The sequence below is a fragment of the Furipterus horrens genome, unplaced genomic scaffold (genome assembly GCF_987537825.1).
Source record: "Furipterus horrens unplaced genomic scaffold, mFurHor1.1.pri manual_scaffold_3, whole genome shotgun sequence".
Lineage (NCBI taxonomy): Eukaryota > Metazoa > Chordata > Mammalia > Chiroptera > Furipteridae > Furipterus > Furipterus horrens.
Genome location: NW_028327173.1, coordinates 119,275,164 through 119,296,920, shown reverse-complemented (window position 1 = coordinate 119,296,920; position 21,757 = coordinate 119,275,164). Strand labels below are relative to the sequence as shown.

Sequence of the window (21,757 nt, the reverse complement as noted above, 5' to 3'; positions counted from 1 at the left end):
AACATTTGAATGATTTATCCAGCTATTCCCCCTTTTGGCATTTAAAACTAAATATAGCTTATGTAAACTTTTAAGCATACGGGCTAGTATTTTTATTTTTGAGCATTAATTTCAAGAGGAAATATTTAAGGTCAAACTGGAAAATGAAACTGTCAGTTTCTTTTTAATTAAATTTGGATAAATGTAAATGCATTTAAGACTTTAAGAAAAAGAAAATTTAATGCGATATCTTTTTGGAGTCACTGTTAAGCATTTTGATAACTGCTTTCTATAAATTATCTTCAAAAATTCCCATTTGTATCAAATAAATTTTTTTCAATGCTCAGAGCATGTGTTGTAAATTTTTGGCATTTTTATTTTTGAGAATATGATTCTATATTAATGTTAGGATGTGAAGGTTGTACTATGTTATAAAGAATTTGTAACAATGAATAAAATCCCATAAAAATTAATTACTTTCAAACAAGATTAACAATGTCTAATATTGTCTCTTATTGTTTCTGCCCAACCTAGTAAATTAAAACACTTGGAAATCCTTAAATAGGTCTTTAAGCTTTTAAACTTAAGATGTGTTTGGGGTTGATGGGAAGTTTTCCTGAACTCCTTCACTCCACTTTGGGCTAAATATCTCTTTTCTGTGCACCCATGGAGGTCCCCAGCCATATTTCAAAAATACTGCTTAATTTAGACAATTATAATAATCTATTACCTTCTTTTCCATTTGATTTTAAATCCCATGAGGCCGTGAATGGTATCTTTTTCATCCTCATGTCCATTATATCCTCTGATCCAGAGTAGGTATTTTATATTTGTTAAGTAAACAAGTGAATAAATCACTTCTGTATTTCAATTTGGATAAAAATATTCTATTAATTTTCTACTAGGAATATGAACTTTGGTCAAATAATTGAATGTTAACTCTACATTTTGTGTCTTTTCTTACAGGCTCTTAAATCTGATCTACAATGGAAAAATTCCTTTTTTATCTGTTTTTCATTGGCATAGCAGCGAGAGCTCAGATCTGTCCAAAGCGTTGTGTCTGTCAGATTTTGTCTCCTAATCTTGCAACCCTTTGTGCCAAGAAAGGGCTTTTATTTGTTCCACCAAACATTGACAGAAGAACTGTGGAACTGCGATTGGCAGACAATTTTGTTACAAATATCAAAAGGAAAGATTTTGCCAATATGACCAGCTTGGTGGACCTGACTCTGTCCAGGAATACAATAAGTTTTATTACACCTCATGCTTTTGCTGACTTACGAAATTTGAGGGCATTGCATTTGAATAGCAACAGATTGACTAAAATTACAAATGATATGTTCAGTGGGCTTTCCAATCTCCATCATTTGATATTGAACAATAATCAGCTGACTTTAATTTCATCTACAGCATTTGATGATGTCTTTGCCCTTGAAGAGCTGGACCTGTCCTATAATAATTTAGAAACAATCCCTTGGGATGCTGTTGAGAAGATGGTTAGCTTGCACACCCTTAGTTTGGATCACAATATGATCGATAACATTCCTAAGGGGACTTTCTCCCACTTGCACAAGATGACTCGGCTAGATGTAACATCAAATAAATTGCAGAAGCTGCCACCTGACCCTCTCTTTCAGCGAGCTCAGGTACTAGTGACCTCAGGAATCATAAACCCATCAACTTTTGCATTAAGTTTTGGTGGAAACCCTTTGCATTGCAATTGTGAATTGTTATGGTTGAGGCGTCTGTCCAGAGAAGATGATCTGGAGACCTGTGCTTCTCCAGCACTTCTAACTGGTCGCTATTTTTGGTCAGTTCCTGAGGAAGAGTTTTTGTGTGAGCCTCCTCTCATTACTCGTCATACACACGAGATGAGAGTCCTGGAGGGCCAAAGGGCAACCTTGAGGTGCAAAGCCAGGGGAGACCCTGAACCTGCAATTCACTGGATTTCTCCTGAGGGGAAGCTGATTTCCAATGCAACGAGATCTCTGGTGTATGATAATGGGACACTCGACATTGTGATAACGACTGTAAAGGACACCGGTGCTTTCACCTGCATTGCTTCCAATCCTGCGGGGGAAGCAACACAGACAGTGGATCTTCATATAATCAAGCTCCCTCACTTACTGAACAGTACAAACCACATCCATGAGCCTGATCCTGGTTCTTCAGATATCTCAACTTCTACTAAGTCAGGTTCTAATACAAGCAGTAGTAATGGGGATACTAAACTGAGTCAAGATAAAATTGTGGTGACAGAAGCAACATCATCTACGGTATTACTTAAATTTAATTTTCAAATAAATATCCCTGGAATACGTATGTTTCAAATCCAGTACAATGGTACTTACGATGACACCCTTGTTTACAGGTAAGAAAAATTAAGCAAATTTTCATACTTAATGTGCATCATAGTGTAGAGCTTGTTAAGGCACTCTGGTAATTTTTCATCACAGCGCTACTCAGTATTGTAATTATAGTATTCCATTTTTTAAATGTATAATGTAAGCCTTGTAAAAGATGAATACATGTGGGGAACTATTTTGAATGGTATTATTGTTAGAGAGTTCAAATTTATATTTAATATTATGCTTACCCCCCCATCTAAGAGATGTGACTATCAGAGAACAAGACTGATTTATTTAAAAAATTCAAAAACATACCAGAACTTACACACCCATATGAGTGTTCTTTCCTTCAAGGAAGTCATGTTGGGAGGCTATACCATTATCCCAATGATGCTGCTCAAAACACTTTTGGAATTATCTTTAGAACCTTCGCCATACTATTTTGAATATCCTCAGTGGTGGCAAATCATCGTCTTTTGAGGGTGAATTTGAATTTTGGAAACAAGCAAAAGCCATTTGGAGCCAAGTCTTGTGAATAAGGTGGGTGATCAAGATGGGTATTACCATTTTTGGTCAAAAATATGATGTAACTATAAAATAATGAGACTGATATTTTCAGTAACTGACTTATTTTGTGTGTGTGTGTTGCCTCATATATGATGGTTCTTAAGACAGTTCCAAAGGGAAGCTTTGTAAGTATTTTGAGCAGTGAGAGATTCTCTGGAGTTTAGTATGTAATCTCCTGTAAGGACAATGATGGAGAGAAATTGCATCTGACTAAAGAATTTCTGGTATGTTTTTTTTTTTAAGTTCAGCCTCATTGATTTATAGTCACATCTTGCCCAATTTTTAGCTGGAATTATACCTTTCTACCCCATATAATTTCCCTCTTGATAGATTCTTATCAATCCTAGGAAATGATGCAAATCATTGCTTTGCTATATGTGTGTGTATACATGCACTTATACACACACACATATATATTTGCCTTTTGTAAAGTTAGGTCACCTTGGTTCTTATATACCTATGTGAGTTCTTGAAGGTAAAATCATTTTCTCTCATGTATAGAAGGGAGATAAATTTTTAAAAGTGAGCATGAGATGGTAAGAAAAACAAAACTGGCCCAGCTACCCATATGATCAATCCTAGGCAAGGTTCTACCTGACTGAGGTTTAATTTTCTCATCTTTAAAAAGAAAAGGTTAGAGTAAATTGTTCCTAATATCTCTCTTATTGCTAAATGTATGGGATGTAGACCTTGGTGCAAGTATATTAGCATCAAGTAGTTTTGGTCTTGTCACTCAGCTCTTCACCTGGGCAGTGGGTTATGTTACCCACAGTGAAAGAAGCCTCCACTTCCAGCTCCTCACCTTCCCATAGCTTCTACACATTCTTTATATTTTAAACATAAACTCTGTGAAACAGGTTAGTTTCTATTTTCTAAATTCTAAGATTTTAATCCTGCCATGACAAGAAAATTCTATGTAACTATGAGGAAAATGGCTTGACTTCTAGATCTTAAAGTTTGTCTTGTATAGAATTGTGATAATGCTTATCTCACACAGTCGTTATAAAAGTTAAATTATAGTGTATATATAATGCTTAGCAATGCCTGATATTTATCATCACTCACTAAACAGTAGTGATCTCAATCACAAATACATGCTCTGACCTAAGAGTTTCCTGGTACATTTAGACAGCATTGTTCAGATTGTATAATAGATTAGCATTGCCAGCTTTTTTTAAAAAGACTATCTTTCAGGGTAAAAATAGAGTTTCAAGTCTTTCTCCACAACAAATACTAATTTATGTCATAGTTTAAGTTGCTACTGAAAAAAAAAAAAACGTGGAAAATAGGTTCCCACAGAAAACTCTTGTTATATAACTGATTCAGAGATATCTATAAACTCACCAAATTTTAAAAACTGTGTTTTGAAAGTAATCCCATCATCCCACAATGAGGAGGACAAGGGATGTATGCTTTCTGGTCAATAGCCTTGCCCTGTTTATGTTTACAGGATAATATTACACATTTTTATATAGATAAAAACATACAGGGAACTAAGTGTTGAAGGTTTAAAAGGTGGTTGAGATCAAGAAATAAAGTAATTTAATCATAGTAACTATCTTAGTTTTTAAAGATAGTTTTACTGGGTACCATTCCCTGTCAGCTTATAACTGGTTTGGAAAATAAATACTCCAAAATTTATTTCCATCCTGGTTTCTTTTTTATTATTATTATTATTATTGTTTTTCAATTACAGTTGTCCCATTTTCCCCTTCATTCTGGTTTCTAATGTGATTGTCAGTGTTTTTCCTTCATTCAAATTGGCTTTTAGTCACAGAGGTGTTGTAAGTGCTAAATGGATTTGTTTAGTAGTCAGATAATGTCAGTCACACCTTTCAAAAGCAATATGTCATAAATGATTTTTTAGAAGTGGCTTTTATTAGGAGTTCTGCTTTGCCAAGCAATGTAATTAGTAAGTTTTTTAAAGGCACGATGCAGGCACTCTTACCATAATGCAGAATCCAACAATAACTCTTTGCCATTTTTACTGGGTAAATATATGATTAGATCATTTTTCCTGTATTTCATATATGTTATAATGGGGCTTACCCGAATGAGAACTGAAATGAAGCAGAACTGAATCATAATGACTCTGTGTGTATATGTTTCATTTCCTTTTTAATATTAACATATTTCCATTCTCCCTCAGAATGATACCTCCTACGAGCAAAACTTTTCTTGTCAATAACCTGGCTGCTGGAACTATGTACGACTTGTGTGTCTTGGCAATATATGATGATGGCGTCACTTCCCTCACTGCCACAAGAGTCGTGGGTTGCATCCAGTTTACTACGGAGCAGGATTACGTGCGATGCCATTTCATGCAGTCCCAGTTTTTGGGAGGCACCATGATTATTATTATTGGTGGAATAATTGTAGCATCTGTGCTGGTTTTCATCATCATTCTCATGATCCGGTATAAGGTTTGTAACAATAATGGGCAACACAAGGTCACCAAGGTCAGCAATGTCTACTCTCAAACTAACGGGGCTCAAATGCAAGGCTGCAGTGTAACACTGCCCCAGTCCATGTCCAAACAAGCCGTAGGGCATGAAGAGAACGTTCAGTGTTGTAAAGTCACCAGTGACAATGTGCTGCAATCTTCAGAAATTTGTTCAAGTCAGGACTCCTCTACCACTACCTCTGCTTTGCCTCCTACCTGGACTTCAAGCACTCCTGTGTCCCAAAAGCCGAAAAGAAAGACAGGCACAAAGCCAAGTACCGAACCACAGAATGAAGTTGTCACAAATGTTGAGTCCCAAAACACTAACAGGAACAACTCAACTGCATTGCAGTTAGCTAGTCGACCTCCTGATTCTGTCACAGAGGGGCCCACATCTAAAAGAGCACATTCAAAGCCAAGTAAGTTTCTCACTCTGCCTGCTGAGAGACCCAGAGCAAGGCACAGGTACTCCCTGAATGGAGAATTAAAGGAATACTATTGTTATATTAACTCACTGAGCACATGTGGACTATTTTCTAAAAGAAGCATGTCTATGAATGCGATGCTAATTCAGTCAAATAGTTCTGATGGGCATAGTGGAAAAGAAGCTCTTTCAATTTCTTAGTATACATTGGAAAGCACTATGTAAGATATTTCTTTTTAATGAAAAAAAAAAATCAAAAGCTTACATAAGAAATTGGAATTTAAGATTTCAGTCCTTTCTCTCTGACACACAGCTAAAAGAGCCAAGGTGTATAAACCTCTAGGATACAGTTATTTGTTATTTATATATAATTTTATACACATATATATGGGGAAAAGCATGACATAGTAGCAGTGCCTTTCCCAAAAAGGACTGGCTTCCAGGTTCTGCAATAGCAGATCACAAAATGAAAGTTGTCATAGAAGAAATAGTCTTGCATAAATAATGATATTTCTTTGTCTTACAAAGGACCACCTATGAATAATTGGTATTTTCAATGAATAGATTGCCTACTTCTTTCGATGACAGTGGTGTTTGTTTTTAGGCAAATAGTGTAGAGAACAATTTTGTGTTGTTATGTTATTTAAAATAAAGTATTAAGTAAGTACACCCAGACAAGTGTTAAAATTAGTACCCTTCTAAACATTGTTCTTGGTGCTGGTGTCTTAATGGTTCTATGATATTTCTCATTCAGGACACAGCTTTTTTAGTGGAGAGCATAAGAAAATACAATTGATTGTGTATTTATCCAAAAAAAATCCAGTTCAGTTTTAAGGCATAGGCCACAGTGTTATATGCATCTATGTTGGCATATGAACGTGCTTTTGTTCATTTAATACACATTTGCTGAATGAATGAGTTTTATCTTTTTCTTAATGCATGTTAAAAGGGGAGACAAAAATACAAGGCTGCCTTTATCAAAGGGATGTTTATTTTTATTACTAAGTAATTTAAAAAACTTCTACTAAATTTATTACATTTATAAGCAACATAAAGTTATTGCTCATTAACCAGATAGTGGATTCATTTTTCCCTTTTGCACTGAAATTCTGAACTCACTGTTTCTCTGTTAGAGTAAATTCACTTTATTATTTTAACTAAAATCTATGATAGAATTGAATTATAAATCATGCAGCTTTTTAAAAAATAATTTTAAATTTAGTTAAGCAATATTATTGCTCCTTGTTAATGTGGCATTTTTGGATATTCACTGAAATCAAGGTCTACAGATAAATTTTTCTATCAACTTGTAGAACATCTTACAATATTATATACTAACATGATGGTCTTTTATTAAAGATTGGTGAGGGTTAACATTAATGATTTTTTTATCTTACAATATGTTTTTTATTAAAGATTGGTAAGTGAAGGTTAACATTAATGCTTTTTTTGGTTTTGTTTTGAGAACAAGGCTTATGTGGTAACCTTGCAGGAAAAAAAATTAGTCATATATAATAAGCATTCATTAACTCAGATCACCTGAAATACTATTTAAAACACAGTTGAGGAATGTCAATCATTAGTTCAATTTCCTCTTGTTAGAGGCATATATAAAAATTTCAGTTAATTTTGACTTTATAGAGGTACTTCTTATAACACATGATTCATCATAATGACATTCAAAAGAGGGCAAGATTAAGGCAATTAGATATTACTTTCCATACCAGTCTTGAAAATGATTGTTTGATGGGCTTTTATTACCTTAGGTGTTTCCTGAGTGCCTTCTCTGCCCTGCTTCCCTTTCCTAAAGTTTGCCTTTCATGTTTCTAAAATCTAATCAGCATTCATAGATCAGGTACATAGTTCTTGTGAGGAATACATGAGATCACGTATGGTACTGTTTTATAAAATCAAAAATGTTATGTGTATTTTCGACACTATTTCTATAATAATGCTTTAATGCCAAATAACATTTTTATTTTTTAATTTCAAACATTGATACACAATTATTTTTCTTTTTATAACGATGTATAATTGACATACAACATTATAATACTTTCAGTTATATAACATAATGATTCAGTATTTGTATATATTGTGAAGTTATCACCACAACAAGTCTATCACCACACAGTTACTGAATTCCTTTTTCTGTGATGAGTACATCTAAATTATACTCTCTTAGCAATTTTCAAATATGCATACAGCATTATTAACTATATTATCAAGCTGTACATTATGTACCCATGACTTCCTTACTTTATAACTAGAACTTGGTGCCTCTTGACTTCCTTCATCCATTTTGACCTACTAGCTCTCCCCTCCCCTGTCTCTGACAACCAACAATTCATTCTCTATACCAATGAGCCTGGCTTTTACTTTGTTTTGTTTTTCAGAGTTCACATATAAGTGAGATCATATGGTATTCGTCTTTCTGTAATAATGCTTTAATCCCAATTAAACACTGTAAATTATCATTAATTACTTAATCCTTTTCTTAAGAGGGAAGGAGAAAGAGAGGGAGAGAAACATCAATGTGTGGTTGCCTCTCATGTGCCCCTAACGACAGACCTGGCCTACAACCCAGGCCTGTGCCCTAAATGAGAATCAAACCTCCAACCCTTTGGTTCACAGGCGGATGCTCAATCCACTGAGCCACACCAGCCAGGGATAATTGCTTAATTCTTCACAACGTGCTGATTAACAAAGTATATTATTTTTCCCTTTCTAGTTTTACCTATGTAATATTTTAAAATCTTGAATATAGAAAAACTTTTGAAACTTACAGAAATTAAGCCCAAAGAAGGTATCACTGGGATTATGAAGACTGAACAATTGGGTTCTGAAATCATGCAACATAGGCAGCAGCTTAGCATATTTACTCCAAGCTACTGATTCATGTACTTTGTATTTTACAGTTGCCCATATTTTAAAAAATCAATTTCCTGCTTATATTTCTAATGAAACTTTGATTAAAATTTTTTTCTTTCTCATAAACATTTGGACCTCTTTAATATCTAACCATGTGAAATTCATCCTGTTTTGACTAAAGCCATTGAAACCATTTAAATTTTTATTACTTTTACAAAACTATTTTCAGGGTGTGTTAACCAAAGGATTGAACACTCGTTCTTAGAAATGATAAGAAGTCCTGTGTTCCTGTCTTTCAAAATGTTTGTATTTTGAGAGATCAACAAAAGATTGGACTACCAAGAGGGACAAATGAACTTTTTGTTGTTGTTGTTTTATTAAGTATATAAAAAATTTTGCTCAGGGTAGTTTCAGTGCAAAGTGAGTGAAAAATAAATCTATAAGAAGTTTGGGGTTGATTCAATGTACCAAGCATAGTGTCCAAAACACAATATGACTCATGTGAATGAACTGGTGAATAAATAGATAAATAAGTGAGTGAATAGGGCCAGGGAGGAAGTAGCAGTAATAAGAATTTTGTTAATGACCACAATGCAAAGATTTGTGGCCCATATATTTTATTACTATAAACACAAAATCCTTTATCTCTTTCTTGTTGTTTTTCATTGTCATTTCTTGCATTCCTCATTTAACCAACCCTGTGTGTATGTTATGCGCGTGTGTGCATTCTGTATATACGTATGGCCCAAAGCATATAGTTTGCTATTTTTTGTTGGTGACTATGTATGTATAAGCCACATATGGTTTTTGCTTCCTTGTTCATAAATATTTGCTTCCTTGATCATAACTATTTGCTTTGACCTTTAACCCTTTTACTATGGTTATGACTTCAGCTTGTTAAATGGTAAAAATATTAACAGACAATATATTTAAAGATTTACTCTAAACAGTTTTTAATTACTGTATATTTGTTTCTTTGTTGTTTTTATTTCTTTTGGATAATTGTCTCCAATTTGAAAATATCAAACTGCTATTAAAGTAGGTCTTTTAAAAAATATATATAATATCTGAGTGTTATAAAGGGATCATGAAGCATCCAAAGCTTCCTCAAAATTCTAAAGGGAAACAAAATTTGGTGTGATTAATATTATTTATTTTTAATCTACAAATAGATTAATACAGGAGTACATTAAATACAGTAATTTAAATTAGATACTGTAGCACCTTCACTGTGGGCAATTTATTTCCTATGTTTTTACCAACCATTAAATGTAGTTAGTTTAGTTGGTGTCACAATAAGCTATTTTATGCTTTCAGGCAGTTGATTTTAGCTGTTTTGTAGATATTGTCTACTCAAAAATTTAGAATATAAGTTTTTGAACTGTTGTAAGCCATCTATAAACATAACTAGTCTAGTACTAAATGATACTCTCTCCACAAGAACTGAAGAATTTTCTAAAGTAAACATATTACATTTGTCTACAGATATCTCATTTTATCTTTTTTGTCAAGTATTTTCTACTTCACTTTAAAGCACTCATAAAGTTCCTACTTCCAAACTAAATTTTAATTTAGTTTATTAGTTTGTATTAATACTGAAAGGAAAATAAATATTTTGTTTATAAAGCTAAACAAATTAATAGAATGATTATCACAAAGTTCACATTAATTATCTTTTAGTTCCTAAATTTTAGTATTTTCCCCTCTGTTTATTCACAATAATAAATTTTAAAACCATCGTTAAAATGCCAATAGCTAAAAAAATTCCAAAAACAGAAAGCAATTATTTACATACAATTGTGAAGGTAAAGGGGACGTTTTTCAAAGAAGATGGCAGATATGAGACCATTTTCTTCTCAATGTGACTGAATACCAAGTCCATTTTATAATGCTAAAAAAGCAATGCTCAATTATCTGAGCCAAAATGAAAACTATGTACTCTCTTTACCATATAGCTTTCCTTTGTGTCACAGGAAGAATCATTTTTTCTACTATAAGTGTATGTGGATGCATGTGTGAGTGTGTGTTAAGGGTTTGGTGAAAGGGCTTCAGCATAGATGTGGGTTAGATGGGAAAACATATTTTTCTTATCCTCCTCAGTGGGTGATGATGATAATCCTCATCCTCATCATCTACTTTATAATGCTTATAAGTTAAATGTTAGTTGAGTAAATCAATGAATAAGAAATATCTGTTTTAAAATTTCATGGAGGAAAGAGAAAATAATCAAAATTAATGACTGGAATTTTATAATAGTTTCAGAGCTCTTGTCCCTTAGATTACTTAATCCTTTCACTCTCATGCTAGATCAATATATGCTGGGATTACAAATACAATTAGTTTTGTCATTTTTGATTATTTTAGGTTTTTCTTTTTGTTTTTTTTTTTGCAATAGAAACTATCCTTTTTGTTGTAGCAGTACGAATAATCGCTTAATATATGAAGAATGGTATATATATGACTGCAGTTGAATCATCTCAAAACATGGTATTTTGTGAAATGGGGCATTAGAAAGCAGCAGTTTTTTTATGGGGAGTTTGTTCAGCTATTTCAAAGTCAAAATTTAGAATTGGAAGTTACCATTGAATAAAACACATACACTGTACATGTATATAATCTATATAAGTTAAAAGTCTATATATGTAATATAGATATTTTATATGTATATTTATAAATTAATCAATTAAAATCACAATTTGGGGTTCTGTAAAATGTAATAAATTAATGTAACAGAGTTATATTTAAATGGGCTGACTATCAGAGAACTGCTCCAAGAATAGCTCTATAAACTATACCTGCTATTTATCAGATTATAGTGGAATATAAACTCTCTAGTACAAATTCATTTTTCTGAACATCCTAATGAAAATCACCTCTACTACTTGTCTACCTTTATATATTCTCTTCAAATAGGTGACTATTGTGTTCATGGATTTAAAAAAAAAAAATCAAATACATTTAGGGGAAAGCTACGAAGTCCCTTTCTTTTGTGTTTGGAAGTGGATATACATTTAATCTTGCCTCAAAAATGAGCTAGAGAGATACTGTAAGTCTGCCCCAAGATATGTTTACTAAATAATTATTTCAGTAACATGAAGGGACTTACCTAATATATTATATAATGACTCTGCTGTAATGCAAGTTCCTAATTGTTTTCTTCTGTATAATGTGAACATGTCCTTTATTGCTTTTAGCAATCTAGAGATGTAAAACCTTATCTCCAGAAGCCATTGTAAATGTATATGGGTTTTTGTGCTGGAGTTTTATAAGAAAGGATTTTGTATTATTCTCATGACACTCACCTGTACACCCTGAAAATGACTTTTTCTTGAGATGCCTAATTTTTTTCTTATCATTGTGTCACGTTTTAATGACCAGTAGAAGTATTTGCTTTAAAAGAGAACATTTTCGGGAGAAATAGAATGTGTGTTGTGCAGAGCTGCCTAATGGTATTAAACATTTATAGCTGATTGGGATCACATATGGATAGTTGAGGGCAGAATATTTGCATTTTAGAATATTACTGTTTTATATAAAGATAAAAATGTACTTGGTAAAACATGTTCTTGCTTGTGGGTTATTGAATAATGGCTTATATTGTAAGTGATTGTTTTATGCTCTGTGTGGCGAATATGGTAAAACTACATTTCCTCCCTTGAATTTCTTTTCCTTCGTGTATCTTTTCATATTAATCAAATGCAACTCTGTAGTTGAAATGTTAGTTTTGAGCAGGGAAAATGAAGAGAGGCCTTATTCTCCTATTAAAGCTCTTGCAGGAAAAGTGCATTTCATATTGATACTTATTTTAGTAACTAGAATAATATTCTAAAAATCATAATGTATAGTATTATGAATCAAGAAGTAGCTATAGAGAACTGTAAAATATTATAAAAGTCAATTGCAATTAACCCAAGAACTGGTGAGTTAAAAAAAGAAAAAGTCTAGATAAATCTTTCTTTAGAGGAATCTTATCAAGATTTCAGTGAGAAGTGTTTTAAGGTCTGTTCCTTAAAAAATTAATTGTTCATGATACTGAAATTTTATTCCCAGATGCTTTGCTGACTAATGTTGACCAGATTGCCCAGGAAACACAGGTGAGATTCTTATTACCTGTCATGTACTTCAGCATTTTAGATGGTGTATTCTTTTATAAGTAAGCTTTTAATTATTGTTTTGCTAGCTTATGAAACATTGAAACTTTCAATTAAAACTTAACATTAGCAGTAAAGAATGAAATTCAGTAGAGCTACATGAATTTCCTATTCCTAAATTTAGACATATTTTTGGTTAAGTGAACATTTCTGATTCATACCATAAGAATAAAGGAACACTGATAAGTCTGGAGTCACTCTTGGAATCGTACATAATATAATGTGCATTTAAAAAATATGTCCCAATGGGAAGAAAATCACTTAATAAGAATGCGTTCACTCCTATCCTTGACCTCCACATCCTAATAGGAGCTGAGATGACACATTATCCTTCAATGAAAGTCGAGGAGCAGAAGTGTTTCACCCTTATCTAAAATGAATGAAGCTGCTATAAAATGGAGGAAAAGACTATCCATGAAATATTCATGGTGTTCCTTTTGTCAGCAACAAATTACTCTTCTAGCTGGTTTTTTTTTTTTTTTTTTTTTTAAGTTCCAAATGAGTATTTGATTCCTGCATTTTAATTGGATCAGAAAGGGTGTTTTCAGAGCAAAATAGCACTTTAGCAATCTGTTCAAACAGCTGGAATCATCAGCTATTTGCTTAGTGTTTGGCAAAGAAAAAAAAGAACACCCTGCTTTTAAAAGTTCAAAAAGGCCATTAATTTATTTATTGGTAGTAAAAATAAGACCTTGTTTTTCTAATATTTTGTGTTTAAAAGATAACAAGAGCTTGGACGGTCATTCACAGTTTCCCCTAATAAATTCCATTCCCAAATCAAACAAAACGTTTTTTATGCATTATTTCATAGCTGAATTTAGGACTCCACTCTTACGTTGGAGAGAGAGAGAGAGAGAGAAAGAGAGAGAGAGAGACAGAGAGACAGAGAGATGGCTAACAAGAAACAATCAATATAGCACAGGAGTCTAGCACATACTTTATGTTCCATTTTGCATACCCATCCATCCTGCATGAAGGTGCATTGTGTTACCACCACCCGGTTTTTCTTTCCCAATCTTAACCTGTCTCTGTCTCCCTTCTTTCCTCCTTCCTTCCTTTCCTCCCTCTCTCCCCTTGATTTTAAAAAGTTCATTTATCATATAACTTTGCACATTTAGCTGTCCTGAAAGTTAGAACATCTTTAGAAAGCTGTAAGGAAGTAAACAGTTAATCTATCAGAAGCATGGTCCTGAATGATGCTAACTATTCTATCATGATTTGGAAGCAGGAAAGTCTATCTGAATCATTTTTCAATTACCAATTAAAATAATTTCACAAATTTTCACATTTTATGAGACATGTTACATAGTATTGGGTTTATTTATTTATTTTGCCACATTATTAGAAGTCAAATTTTCAAAAAAGTAAGCTCCTTGGGAGTTTGTGTACTACCAGAGATGGCAGAGGGTTTGCTAAGGTGACACATGCACAAGATTTTGAATAGTAACTTTCTTTGTCCTAAAGTAGTATTAATTACAGAAACTTCAAAAAGTACGATTAAGAAAAAAAGTAGATATAAATCCATCATAATCCAACAACTAGACTTAGATACTAATAATATAGTGTATAATCTTTCAGTGATTCATCATTTGTACTTTTAGTAAATTCACATGTACATGTGTTCATTTTGTACTAAATTTACATAGTGAATGTATATATGTAAGAGGTCACCTTTTTAAAAAAAAGTCGTTTAGTCTCTTTTAATTCCTTTTATGAAACAATAACTATGTCATGTCATGAAAAATTTCCTTCCATGTTCTGGCTAATTCTCTTTCTTTGCTCTCTATAAGCCTTTGCAAGAAAAATAAATTCACATGCAACGAGTAATTTTAACAAAATTTAGTGGCAATACATCATTCACTTGTTATGTAACTCCTTGCTACATTTCTATTATCAGATATAAATCACCACAGGACCTTAAAATAAATATTCTTGCTACTTAGTAAATGATTTCTGGCAGAGCAGGCCTATTGTTCTACAGCTCTCAGCTGAACCAGACTGTGGTGCCTCTGCAGACACTGACCTATATGCTCTGAGTCCCCACATGGCCTTCACATGTCAGCAATACTTTGCTGTGTGTGAGTGACATGTGAGGAACACAGCTGACATGGATTCCTGTGCTCACACTGCTCCACTCTTTTATGGGAGGGAGGATATAAAATTTAATTTTAAGTTTATATTTTCTTCAGGATGGTAGCATATATATTTTCCAAAAACTGGACACTGCCTATTACATTACATTTAAAATAAAATGCTCTCTATGTATATAGAAGGTAAAATTTAAAAAACACAACCTGTTTCTTTCTTAATATATAAGAATGTTTCCAGGGCAACAATATTAAATTGATTTTACCACAGTTCTTAACAGAACATCAAGCTCTAATAAGAAGGTACAGAGAGGGCAGGAAAGTTTCCTCCACTTACAGGGTTAGGTGGTCTTTTTCATTCTCAAGTAACCGCTAAGATGATTTTTTTCTGAGGGTGAAGAGTTAACACATTTATTTTATTTCCATTAGTCAGACCATGCCCTGGCTGGTTTGGCTCAGTGGATTGAGCGTCGGCCTGCGAGCTAAGTGTCGCTGGTTCGATCTTCCAGTCAGGGCACATCAGAGAAGGAAAACTCTGACTCCAAAAAACCTCCGCTGCCTTGCGGCATACCTCTTCAGGGGAAAGGCTAAGGGAGTAAACCCCGACAGAAAATCCGGAGCCGGAGTCCCTAAGGCGGTTTGACGTTGTAGTCAACACCGGCAACTCCTGCGGCGCACCTGAACCCAAGCTGTATCGACTCCGTCTTTCCCTTGGACCCTTCAGCTGCGAAGAGAGGGGGGGTCTGCTGCATGGGCAACAGCAGACCCTCCATATCACCCTGCCCAGGCTCTGTAGCTTCAGCTTCACTGGAGAGGACACTCCAGCGTCATCGCAAGATGTCGATTCAACACGGGAGGAGACAGATACCGTGTCACTCCCGAGTCGGACTGCACAGCCATTCTCGGCGGTGCAGATAGACTCTTAAGAAGCTACACCATCGTCTCTCGAGACGGACGGCTGCCGACGACGAGTCAGACCATGCCCTGCATCAGTTTTCTCCCCTAAGGCTGTTCCTGTATGTTTATAGAAATAAACTGAAATTAAAAGAATTAGTGTATCACAAATAATATCCTTCTAAAATGAAATCATAAGATTCTAATCACACTAAGATTACTTGAGAACAAAGTGGAAATAAATCATTGATAAAATTAGTGATAATTACAAGTAAACTGGCATGTACACATAAATTTACCTTATCTTTGAAAGATTTTATGGTTAAAATGAACCCGGTAAAGCAGTTGATATGCTATGTCTGGCAATTTAAACAGGAACAGTTGGCTGTTTGTATTTATATTGAAAATACATGAAGTAAAATTTTTTTAAAAGTGTTTGCTCTATTCAAACCAACAAAATACATGTACATTGTGTGTGTGTTTCTAAGTATGCACATGAAATATTGCTTATTCTGTGGTTGCTTGCACCTGTTTTTAAAATAACTGATTCCTAATTTTAATAAATTTGATTCCTGATTATTTTGTTTAGCACTAGGCAAGGTACTTAAAAATTTCTTTAAAATTTTGCCAGAAAAAATCTGTAAAGATGCAAAACCATAAAAAAGTGCTATTCTTTTTAGAGAAACTACTAATATATAAATGAATAGAAAGTAATATTGATTGTAAGTAAAGAGCTACATTTAAACAACTATGGGAAAACACAAGAAAATATAGGAAATAAGTGCTGAATAGCAAAGCAAATGTGTACATATGATTCACATATCTCTCCAAAGCTTTTTTTCAAGGAAGAATGACCTACGTAAAATATTTGGTTGTGTAGGTTTTTTTTTAAATGATATTCCCTTCAAGTTAATGTTAAAAATAAGAGTAATAATATAGGCCATATGTAGAAAACATTTTATAATAATTAAGGGCACACTTTTAACATATTTATTTGAACATTACAGAAAATCAGAAAAAAAAATTAACCCTAGTGTCAGTCTTGACCTTTAGAATTCATTTTGTTCTTTTTCAGATTTTGTTTTTTAGTTTTGTGTTTATTTCATTTTATTTTAAATTGTTTTTGCTATTACAGTCATTTCCGCGTTTCTCACTTTCCCCGCCTCTACCCAGCCCCACTCTCTCCCCTCCTTAAGTCAATCCCCATACAGTGGCCTGTGCCTGTGAGTCATGCATCAATGTTCTTTTAATACCTCCTTCGCTACTTTTCATCCATCTCCAGCCCTGACTCCAGCAGCTGTTAGTCTGCTTCATGTATCTAAGCTTCTGTTTCTATTCTGTTCATTAGTTTATTGTGTTCATTAGATTCCACATTTAAGTGAGATTATGTGGTATTTGTCTCTCACTGACTGACTTAATTCACTTAGCATAATATTTTCCAGGACCATCCTGTCAGAAAACATAAGAAATCTTTTTTACTGCTGCATAGTATTCATGTTTATAATGTACCATGGTTTTCTTGATCCACTCATTGACCTGTGGGCACTTAGGCTGTTTCCAGCACTTGGCTATTGTAAATAGCACTGCTATGAACATAGGGGTGCACTTTTTTTTGTATTGGTGTTTCAGGATCCTTAGGATATATTTCCATAAATGGAATCATTGTGTCAAAAGGAATTTCCATTTTTAATTTTTTGAGGATACTCCATATATTCCACATTGGCTACACCAGACTATATGCCCACCAACAGTGCAGTAGGGTTTCCATTTCTCCGCATCCTCACCAGCACTTGTTGTTGGTTGATTTATTGATGATGGCCATTGTGACAGTTGTAAGGTGATATCTCATTGTGGTTTTAATTTGTATTTCTCTGATGATTAGTAATGTTGAGCATTTTTTTATATGTCTATGGACCCTCTGTATGTCCTCTTCGAAAAAGTGTTTATTTAGGTCTTTTGCCCATTTCTTAATTGGTTAAAGTCTTTCTGGTGCTGAGTTGTATTAGTTGTTTTTATATTTTGGAGATTAAGTCCTTATCAGAAGTATGACTGGCAAATATGTTCTCTCATACAGTGGATACCCTTTTTATTTTGGTGATTTTTTTTAGCTGTGCAGAAGCTTTTTAATTTGATGTAGTTTCATTTGTTTATTTTCTTCTTCATTTCCAGTGCCTTAGGAGAAATGCAAAAATATTGCTATGCGACATATCTGAGATTTTACTGCCTATGTTTTCTTCTAGTATTTTTATGGCATCATGGCTTACATTTAAGTCTTTTATCCATTTTGAGTTTATTCTTTTATATGGTGGAAGTTAGTGGTCTAGTTTCATTTTTTTGCACGTCCCTGTCCAGTTCTCCCAGCACCATTTCTTGAAGAGACTGTCTTTGCTCCACTGTATGCTTTCATCATCTTTGTCAAATGTTGATTGATCGTAAAGGCATGGCTTTATTCCTGGGCTCTCTGTTCTGTTCCATTGATCTATGTCTTTTAACTATATAAGATAAAAATCTTTCAGCCCTGGCTGGTGTGGCTCAGTTGCTTGGAGCATCTTCCACAGCCAAAGGGCTGTGGGTTCAATTCCTAGTCTGGGTGCATAAGGGAGGTAACACACACTTCTCTCTTGCACCGGTATTTCTCATAATCCCTTCCAAAAAAATAAAAACAATCAAAAGATGTCCTCAGATGAGGGTTAAAAATAACTTTCATAGCTCTTTTTTAAATTCTCACTTGAGGACTTGTTTATTAATTTGAGAGAGAAGGGAAGGGAGACAGAGAGGGAGAGAGAGATGTGAAAGAGAAACATGGCTCAGTTGCCTCCTATATGTGCCCCGAGAAGGGATCGAACGCACAACAACTCGGTGAATGGACGGCACTCCAACAGACTCAGCCAGCCTGCCAGGGCTCTTTTGTAGCATTTCAGAACATTCTGATTGCAGACAGCAACAGCATTTTCACACAAATTCATTTAACATCAGAATATATATCCTTCTCTTAATGTTGAGGTATCTTTAATTTGCTCTTTTCTTTGTAGTACTGTTAATAAGACTATCCACAATATTTTGCATTATACCCTTATAAATGTTTCTGAAGACCATTGCCAAAGCATCCTGAACTGACCCCAAATTTGTAATCTTTAGTTCTTGTAAAAATTTGGCACAATTGTTACAGTCTATTTTGCTTATTTATGTGTGACGCTCTTAGATTTTGGGTTCCTTGTTTAGATCTTTATGGAATCATTGTAAGAGTTTGTCTATTGATAAGTAAAGTAAAACATGTTATTTTAAATATCCTACATACACAAGTTTTTGTTATCTTTTCATTAATGGTCATACCTTCAAAGCAGAAAAATTTACACCATAGTATGTAAAACTGATAGCTATATCTTAATTTTTAAAATTAACAGCTTTTATATAAATCATAATTCCAAACTTTGTTAACAATACTATGTAATGTGAAATTAAATACTAAAATTTATTTAAGACATATCAGCTTATAGAATCATCAATTTGATTTTAAAATAAAGTTTGTTATTCTGGAAGGATTTATTTCAAAAGTCAAACTACTTATGCTATCTCCTATATTTTTCTCCTGTGTATATTTAGTCTTTTCAACATTACTACTTCTTGAAACTTGAACATTGGTATAATACAATTAGATATTTTTTCTATTAAAGGGAATATATTATTAAACATACAAAAAGTTGATATTCAATTTCATCAGAATAAGCTATGCTATAAACCTAATATAGAGGGATTTAGATATATCCCATTTTAATTTGGCAATTTTGCAATTTTTAAAGAATATTCCAGGTAAAATATGATAATAATATCTTTATTTCAGTTGTTTCCAGGGTAATTATTTTTTATGAATAAGATACACATCTGATATCTTTTAACAATCCTCAAACATTTTGTAAATGTCTTGTTCAATAATTCCAAAACATTACTGTTTATGCCAAAAATATTTTCTCTTATTTAGATTATTATGTTTTTGAAATATATTTTCTTAAAGATATTTTAGTATTTAATAATATACTTTAATGATTTGATCACCAAGTTATCCAAATAGGTTCTGCATCAGCATTTTGATATAGAATATTCAGTAAAGTAAGAATCTGTATTTCATGATTCATCTGTGCCATATATTTTATAACCCCTAAATTTTAAACATGTAGTTGGTTTTGAATGGAAAGGAGAATTACTTCTATTTCATATGTATGAAATTGTATAGTTCTCAAAATTTTTTCCAATCTTCATTAAGCATAGACTTTATAGACATATGTTCTAAGTACCCAGAGCATATTAGAGGGAAAACACTTATAATTTATTATTCATATGATTTAATTATAGAAGTATCTTTTATATGTGAAACAGTAATATATTTAGATAGTTGCATAATGCTTTTTATATTTTTTCTTTCAAAGTCATGCTAACTATTAAATGATTTTATGTGAAAGTTTGTGTTAGTTTTTACTTTTATTAGTTTGGTTGGTGAGAAACTAATTATTGAAAATGAATAATTGTCTTCACTGTTATTAAATGTATAATTAAATTTTATACAAAACTTCCAGCAGAATATCTAAAAAGTAGAGATCTCTTAGGTTTTACATATGATGAACACATTTGATCTAATATGTTCATGTTTTTAAAAACAGCATGAATATCTGTTAAAACTTAGATGCTATGCAATAATGAATAAAATCATTATATTTCTTATCTTGAGAGTATAAATGTGAAACACCAAAGCAGGTGGAAATTTCATTTCACAATTTGGCTTTGACTTGCATAGCTATTTAGGCTTAATACATTTAGATTCTTTTTTAAATAAAAGTATTTAATATATTCACCTATTTGAAATTACCAAGTCATATCTTAAGTTCTACTGTGCATGTCTAGGCTGCTTTCAGAGCAGTGTTTTGTATTTCATAGCAAGAAGCTCCCGTCTGAGTGCTTACTGTTCAGTAACTTGCAGATTTGTAGCACGATGATTTTATAAGCTATGTGTTTCTTTCTTTCTTTTTTCCCCCTTTCATTTCAGAGGCTGGAGTTAATCTGAAAAGCACCACTTCTCTCTCTCCTGAACAAAGTTGCCACTGATATTTTTAATGGATAAAATTCAAAAATGTTTCAATTCACAATGGCTAATTGTTGACCCAGTGTCCTAGAAGAAATTGCCCACAGGACCTGAAACAGAAGTCTCTGATGTTGGTGGAACTGGCTCCATCAGATCACGTTTCATCCCCTTTTAAAACCAAATTGATTTTTCTTCTGGCCCACAGTATTTTTTTTAAGAACAAAAGAAAAAAAGCATACATTGGCATCGAGTTCTGTATCAATCCATGTTACTTTGCCATCCATGATTTAAGGCTGTAGAATCTTGAATAATCTATATCACTTTAACAAATAAATGTTTTACTATGACAGAATTTGTACATTGCCTGATTTGTGGAACTATCACTTGCTTCAAGTATGAATGGTGAAATGATGACTGCAAGAAGTAATAATACTATTTTACATTTATGTAGTGCAAAAACCTTGAGGGATAACAAATTGCTTTATAATACTGGAACTATTTTTTCTGTGACTGAAGTCCACCCACCTCTATGGGAGAGCAGTACAGCTGTTTAAATAGCATTACAAACATTTTATGCCTCAGTGTAAGACAGAAAGTGATGGGAATCTCTTTTCCTAGTGGAACTTAAGAAAGCGTCGAGGTAGGCATATTGTCATTAATACAAATGTATTCATTGCTTTTCTGGAGAAACAAGGCAATGATGTTTTAATAATTTTAGGCCTCATGTTTCATTTTAAGTGCCCATTTCTTCAATTTTGCACAAGTCAAGGCTAAATAAAGAATGTATATTTGATTTAACACCAGCGTAAGTAGGAGTAAAATATCTTTGATGGCTAATAAATGTTAATATGGTCATATTTAAGCATTATCCAAGCTTAGCATTTAAGAGCTGGTCCTGGTGTCAAGCAGGCCTGAGTTC

General features: G+C 33.2%; 1 protein-coding gene across 1 annotated transcript; it reads left to right on the top strand.

Moving 5' to 3' along the window:
- Positions 1 to 951: 951 nt before the first annotated feature.
- LRFN5 (leucine rich repeat and fibronectin type III domain containing 5) lies at positions 952 to 21,172 on the top strand. Its single transcript, XM_090271834.1, has 4 exons — positions 952 to 2,350; positions 5,044 to 5,756; positions 12,683 to 12,726; positions 20,803 to 21,172. The coding sequence occupies exons 1-4, from the start codon at positions 966 to 968 to the stop codon at positions 20,818 to 20,820; spliced, it is 2,160 nt and encodes a 719-aa protein (XP_090127960.1). The 5' UTR covers positions 952 to 965; the 3' UTR covers positions 20,821 to 21,172.
- The last annotated feature ends 585 nt before the right edge of the window (positions 21,173 to 21,757 follow it).

What these genes read in the sequence shown, in the direction of transcription:
- LRFN5 (XM_090271834.1), top strand. Translation starts at nt 966, where the DNA reads ATGGAAAAATTCCTTTTTTATCTGTTTTTCATTGGCATAGCAGCGAGA. An exon ending in GATGACACCCTTGTTTACAG is followed by an intron (nt 2,351 to 5,043) that starts GTAAGAAAAATT and finishes ATTCTCCCTCAG; the next exon opens with AATGATACCTCCTACGAGCA. An exon ending in AAGAGCACATTCAAAGCCAA is followed by an intron (nt 5,757 to 12,682) that starts GTAAGTTTCTCA and finishes TTTTATTCCCAG; the next exon opens with ATGCTTTGCTGACTAATGTT.